General features: G+C 40.1%; 1 protein-coding gene across 1 annotated transcript in view; it reads left to right on the plus strand.

Moving 5' to 3' along the window:
* The window catches only part of LOC307257560 (attractin-like protein 1), a gene marked incomplete at its 3' end in the record, with an annotated part of 198,769 nt that overhangs the window by 87,407 nt on the left and 103,862 nt on the right, over positions 1 to 7,500 (plus strand). The window contains exon 18 of the mRNA XM_080036821.1: positions 94 to 351. Within this exon, the coding sequence (XP_079892947.1) occupies positions 94 to 351 (258 nt within the window). The remainder of the gene's footprint in view (positions 1 to 93; positions 352 to 7,500) is intronic.

Raw genomic sequence — 7,500 nt, forward strand, 5'->3', positions numbered from 1 at the left:
TAGCTCCTCACTGTGAACCAATTTGCCCTCTTGGGACACTAATAAAGACCTTGAATCTTGAACCTTCTCCCCTCTCTCCCCGTCTCTCTCCAGCCCTGAACTGTTCCGGCCTTCGTTCGTGCTCTGCCTGTCTGGAGCGGGCCGAGTGTGGCTGGTGCGGGGACCCCTCTAACACGGGACGCGGTGTGTGTGTGGAGGGATCGTACCGCGGGCCCATGAAAGACGCTAAAGCTACAGCTAACGCTAACCGGGATGGAACCAGAGAGAGACTGAGGGACAGAGAGATGGTGCTGGATCAGGGGCTATGCTCCTCTGACAGGGGATTCAACTGGGCCTTCATACAGTGTCCTGGTGAGTGGATGGTTTATTATTGAAAATGAATTTGCTGAGGGGCATGTACGAAAAATAAAAAATAAATACAATTTTATGGGAAAAAATATTCTATATTCTGAGATTAAAGTTAGAATTAAAAAAAAAAAACCCTACACATTTATGAATGAATTTAAAAGTTCTACATTTCCAAGAAAAAAAACTTATGTTTACTGTAACAAACAAAAAAAAATAACTTGGATATTGTCGTACTAAAGTCATACATAGATAGATAGATAGATAGATAGATAGATAGATAGATAGATAGATAGATAGATAGATAGATAGATAGATAGATAGATAGATAGATAGATAGATAGATAGATAGATAGATAGATAGATAGATAGATAGATAGATAGATAGACACTTTATTGATCCCTTGGGAGTGTTCCTTCAGGGAAATTCAAAAATCCAGCAGCTGTAGTACATACAACATGACACAACACAAGTAACACAAGCTAAAATGCATCAATATACAACATGGTAAAAAAGTAAAATACAGATTTATATTTATAAATACATTTAAAAAGAAGCAGCAGCAGCAGATGTTAGCAACAGTTATTATAGCCCAGCGGATAAGTACCACATTCACCTAGAATCGTGCATTTTGCGATAAAAGCATGAAACTTTGCATGCAGCTAGAATATGGAAATACTAATGATTTTAGCTATAGTGCCAAGCTGGATTCGAATTGAGCATTCCGTGGCGGCCATTTTCCAAAATGGCCGCCAAAATGAGCCGCTTTCATCTAAAATCCTCAATATCTCTGGATCTATTTATCGTAGAAACCTAATTTTGGTGTCTAATTGTATGTGTTCAAGGTCCAATATCAGACAAGTACTGTTTAGAGACCCTCTGAATATTATATACTTTATTTCATGAAGGTGACCATGTTATGCAGCCAGAATATGGAAATTTACGTTGATCATGATATTTACATTTCTAATGTGATTTTTGATGAACATATAAAGTGTAATCATCCACATTGACTTAAACAATGAAAGTTATAACTAAATGAAGTGATTAAATGAATATAAAACCCATTTTATTGTGCAAAACAGGTCCCACAACTTCAGTCTTAATGTTGAGATACGAAGAATTAATTATTTCAATACATAATTTTATTCAAAATACTTTGTTCCAAATAAATATTTACTCCATAATAACCTTATCTGATTAACTGCTGATTAAAATTTGTTTTATTTACCGATCATTTAAATGATTTCATCATCAAAATGCGCCTTTTAGAATTCTGATTCCTACCTGCATTCCATACTCTGGTTTCCATGGAAACAGTTAGTCGGGACATTTTGACACTTCGGGGCCACCCTAACTATGTGACCATAAGATCAAGAAAAAAAAGGTAAAGATAATTTTCTGTTTTAAAATATGAATTGTGTCTTTAACATATAGCTCACTGATTGTTTATTTTGATCTACATTTTTTTGTAAGAGTATAACTGTTAAATGTATGTATGTAAATAAGATGCTAACAGTAAATGCTAACTAAAAGTAGCAGGTGCTTAATAAAAATATGTTATTACTGCAACAAGGCTTTATTTTATTATTCTGATATATATTTTAAGAGAATGTTGTCAGACTTAGTAAGGATTATTTCCATATTAGAATAAGAATGTATAAGCAAACATTTGTAATGTAGTGCGTGTATAAAGACAGTTGACGGCTACAGTTACTGTCTAAGAGCTGTGTACCTGTTTATGTATTACAGAATGATGTTCAAAAAAAAGTAAGGTAATTTAATTCAGTGTTTTTTTCTTCTCAGGCTGACATGGCATCAACAGTAAAACTTGTGACACATGTGACAGAACAACTAGCTCCACCTGTAAAAAGAACAGACTGGTCAAAGTGTCTTATATGCCAGGAGGATAGCACTGAAAGGCTATGTTTGCCTGCAAGCTCCAAGAGAAGTTGTGTTGGTGCTGGTTATATTGGCTTAGCGGAAGATCTGCATCTATTTAGTGACAATGGGTGCTTGTCTAGAAATCTCAACATTTCTCAACTCGATGAAGGCGATGGACTTGAAACCACATTCCATCAAAAATCTGCTAAATTTCACCCAACATGCCGTCTGCAGTACAGCAAGAGTAGATTACAGCGTGCATTGAAAAGAAAACATCCAGATGAACCATCAACTAGTGGCGGAGATGAACAACAAGCCAGAGGCACACGACCTCATCGGCTAAAGAGTGAAACTGATGCCTTTGTTTGTCTGTTTTGTGAGAAGCCTGAGAGTCTTACTGAACCATTGCATGCAGCAATGACCCTTGAAATGGGATTGAAAGTGCGACAGTGTGCTATAGAACTCCTTGATGAACGCCTAATCGCAAAAGTTTCATCTGGCGACCTTGTGGCCAGTGAATCAAAATACCATGCAAAGTGTTTGGCTGCGTTGTATAATGCATGTCGAAAGGAAAAGTCTGAATCAAAAAAAGAAGATCCAGAGACAAAGTGTTACAAAGCTCGTGCTTTTGCTGAGCTTGTGACATACATACAAGATACATTAGATGAAAGCCACATTCAACACACTTCCCCTGTATTCAAACTTGCTGACTTAATTAAACTATATAGTGACAGACTATCACAACTTGGTGTGACATATCCATATGTACATTCATCACGCTTTAAGGATCGGATCCTGGCAAACTTTCCTGAACTAGAAGGATTTAAAGAAGGACGTGACTTACTTCTCATTTCCAACAAAGATATCGGTATTGCCTTGCGGAAGGCATATGAAAATGATGCTGAGGATGAAGCAATTATTCTAGCTCGAGCAGCAACGATTATTCACAAAGAGGTAATGAAGATGAAAACACAGTTTAATGGATCATTTTCAAAAAACTGTCAAGTGGAATCTGTCCCTCGTTCCTTGGCTACTCTAGTTGATATGATGATGCATGGTGCCAACATCATCAACCAAACACATGAAAACCAAACGCAAGCCTTACTGAGCATTTGCCAACTGGTGATGTTCAACAGTGTGAATCAACGTCAGAAACAACCAAAAGTGATGCGACACAACAAATCACGGGAACCTCCACTACCTGTCTATCTTGGAGTCCTGATTCACAACAAAACAAGGAAAAGAGAACTGGTTGAAAAGATGTTTGAACTTGGACTTTCTGTTTCATATGACCGGGTTTTGGAAATTTCCACTGATGCAGGCACACAAATATGCAACTATTATGACCAGCTCAACACACTATGTCCACCTCAGTTGAAAAAACATGTGTTCACCACAGCCGCGGTGGACAACATCAATCACCAAACCAGCTCTACAACAGCAAATAGCTCCTTCAATGGAACAGGAATATCAATATTCCAGCACCCAGACAATGTTGATACAATAACCGAGGTTGCAATAATCGATCAGCTTCCAGACCCTAAAAGGAACACTGAACCAACTACCAGTGTGACTAAAAAAAGACTGCCAAAGTTACCTGCATCATACACACAAGTACCGCCAGTTCCAGAAGCCAAATTATCTAGTCCCATCCCACAAACAGATGGACTTGTGATGTCTAGTGGCCTCCTTGTGTCTCCAGCTTTGCAAGTTGAATACAGGTATGGTTTGAATTTAACTACCTTAATCAGGTAATATATGTTTTAGTACCAAATCTATATATTATATATATTCACTCAATTGTTGATACTGTAAACATCAGCTTTGTTTTTTGTTTTTTACTAGTAAAATAATTACATTTTACTCATCAAATGATTCTTTGATTTCAGGTGGCTACAGCATATTCAGCTAGTTATACAAGGTGGCCAGGAAACAGCCAACATCTCATGGTCAGCTTTCCATGCCAACATCGGGCAGGTGAACTCCCAAGAAACACCAACTACAACATCCTGTCTTCTGCCATTGTTCCAGGAAGATGCTGCAACAGTGCCTATGATGCGACATTCACTTGACGTTATCAGAAAAGTAATCGAGCTGACAAATCCGGGACAGGTTCCTGTTGTTGCAATGGACCAACCGCTCTTTGCACTGGCAAAAAACATCCAATGGAGGTGGCCTACATTATATGGAGAATCAAAATATGTGATTATGTTTGGCGGACTCCATATTGAGCAGGCTGCCTTGAAGACGATTGGCAATCTACTTGAAGGTAGCGGATGGTCATCTTGGCTCGTTCAGGCTGGTGTGGCTACATCTGGTAGAGCAGACTCTTTCCTGAAAGTCTCGCATATCACACGCACACGGCGAGCTCACCAAGTGACTGCCTGTGCTATTTACAACGCTCTACAGGAAGCATACAGAGAGTATGTGAGTTGTGCAGGCACCAACTTACTGGGTCAAGAAGAATGGTATGAAAACCAACGGAAATGTCAGCCCATGTTCAACTTCTGGTTCAATGTTCTTCAGTTGCAGCTCACTGTACTAGTGTTCATAAGGTCAATCCGATCTGGAGACTTCCATCTTTATGTTGATTCACTGTCAAAGCTGGTTCCATGGTTCTTTGCTTTAGACCATTTCAATTATGCCAGATGGATACCAATCCACCTACGTGACATGACAATATTACCGAAGTTGCACCCTGTAGTGTACAAGGAGTTTTTGAAGGGCCATTTCACAGTCAAAAAAACTATTCATGCCTTCTCCAGAATGGCTATTGACCAAGCCCATGAACAAAACAATGCCATGGTAAAAGATGATGGTGGAGCTGTGGGCTTGACTGAGTGTCCCTCTGCCCTACAGAGATGGATGGTCAGTGGACCAGAGATGGCTCGGCTCATAAATGATTTCGAAAAATCAGTTGATCAAGCCCAGAAAACCCCAGATGGACGGCACCACGAACAAAGGCCTTCAAAGCAGAGGGCTTTCTTGAGGGACATCATCTCAATGAAAAACACCTTGGAAGAGTATGGAAACCCATTCCTAGAATCCAGTGGGGATCTGCTGGTTCTAGACTCGAAGGATGTGGCAAACCAAACTGCATTGCAAACATTAGCTCAAGTGGAGGGCCTTGGTTGTCAGCAGTTTGACAACTTTGTCAAAGAACGACTTGTTGACAGAACAAAGTCGTTAGACCACACGATTCGGAAAAACAAACTACGTATCTTTGCCTCACCAAAATCACACAGAAGAACAAAGGTTCAGGAGCAAGTATCATCATTGAAATATGATCGTAATCTTTTTTCACGTCTTTATGTAGCCTGCCAAGTCCGTGACGGTAACCTGGAGGAATTTTTTGCCCACGAAAATCAGGGCTGTCCTCCATCACTTTCTGATAGAGGGAAGCTAAGAGCAGGAACTAAATCTGATATAGTCCATTGCCTGGAGGAATCCACAAAAGAAGAGGATGACGTGCAACATAAGGTTGATGCAGTGGTGTTAGATGGTCCAGCAGTTGTTCATATGCTGAAGCCTGGCTCTGCAAAGACATTTCATGATTATGCCCAAAACATATTCATTCCCTACATAAAGATGCAGTTGGCCAAAGCAAAGAGGGTGGATATTGTATGGGACACATATAGACCCGATTCGCTTAAACAACAAACAAGAGAACACAGAGGGGAAGGTGTGCGTCGAAGAGTAGAACCTCAAAGTGCAGTCCCAAAAAACTGGGGAGAGTTCCTCAGAGTGGATGATAATAAAACTGAACTGTTTGGTTTCTTGAGCAGAGTAGTCATATCTATTCCCACTGAAAAACAAATAATCAGCACTTTCAATGAAGAAGTGGTTTGTCGACAGCCAACATCAACTGAAGGCATAAGTCCTTGTTCCCATGAGGAGGCTGACAGTCGCATTATGGTACATGTTGCAGATGCAGCAAAGCAGTACGATACAATACTTATACGCACAGTAGACAGCGATGTAGTAGTACTTGCAATTCATGTCTTTGCCCAGCTGACCTCACTACTGTCCACACTGTGGGTAGCATATGGAACTAGCAAACATTTTCGACTTATTGCAGTGCATAAAATATATGCTGCCATAGGCCGTGAAAAAAGCCTAGCACTTCCATTTTTCCATGCCATGACTGGGTGTGACACAGTGTCAGCTTTTCAAGGAAGAGGGAAACGAACTGCATGGGAAATCTGGCAACTCTATCCTGAAGTGACCACAGCATTTTCCAAATTAATGGATCAGCCGCAACTCACTGAGGTTGAAGATGCCATGGACACACTTGAAAGGTTTGTTGTACTATTGTACGACAAAACCAGCTCAAAGATTTGTGTCAATGATGCACGGGTAGATCTGTTTGCCCGCAAAGGAAGAGATGTCAACAGTATTCCGCCATCAAGAGGAGCCCTAGTACAACATGTGCGGAGAGCTGCTTATCAGGCGGGCCATTGCTGGAGCCAATCACTGCAGCCTGTAATGAATCTTGTGAGACCTGAAGGATGGGGCTGGACCAATGTCAATGGAGGGCCATGGGAAGTTGTCTGGAGCTCACTTCCAGAAGCAAGCAAGGTTTGCCAAGAACTTTTGCGGTGTGGATGCACCAAAGGCTGTCAAAAAAACTGCAAATGCGCAAAAGCTCTTCTTGCCTGCACAGCTCTTTGCAAATGTGGAGGATCTTGCTGACTAAATCAACTACACTCTAATAGCGCATTTTAATCAACTTGTGAAGTAAACATATATTAATTTACCCTTTGTTTGTCTTTTCATTATAATCTGAAATATATATCACTGATTTTTGCCATCAATTTTGATACTTGGAGTGATGAACAGAAATTTGCATATTCTGGCCACCTTAAGCCATTGTCACCTTCATGACACAGTAAAGTAAATATTATTCAAAGGGTCTCCAAACAGTGTTAATTTGAACCTATGATCTTGGAAACCTACAATAGACACCAAAAATAGGTTTCTATGATCAATGGATCCAGAGATATAGAGGTTGTAAGATGAAAGCGGTGCACTTTGGTGGCCATTTTCCAAAATGGCCGCCAAAGTGCCATGAACAGAAAAACAATATTTAACTGATATATGACATTGAAAACATACAATTCGACACAAAAATGAGGTTTCTATGATAAATAGATCCAGAGATATTGAGGATTTTAGATGAAAGCAGCTCATTCTGGCATTCCGTGGCGGCCATTTTACAAAATGGCCGCCACGGAATGCTCAATTCGAATCCAGCTTGGCACTATAGCCAA

This window comes from Ammodytes marinus (assembly GCF_949987685.1).
Source record: "Ammodytes marinus genome assembly, chromosome: 11".
Taxonomy (NCBI): Eukaryota; Metazoa; Chordata; class Actinopteri; order Uranoscopiformes; family Ammodytidae; genus Ammodytes; species Ammodytes marinus.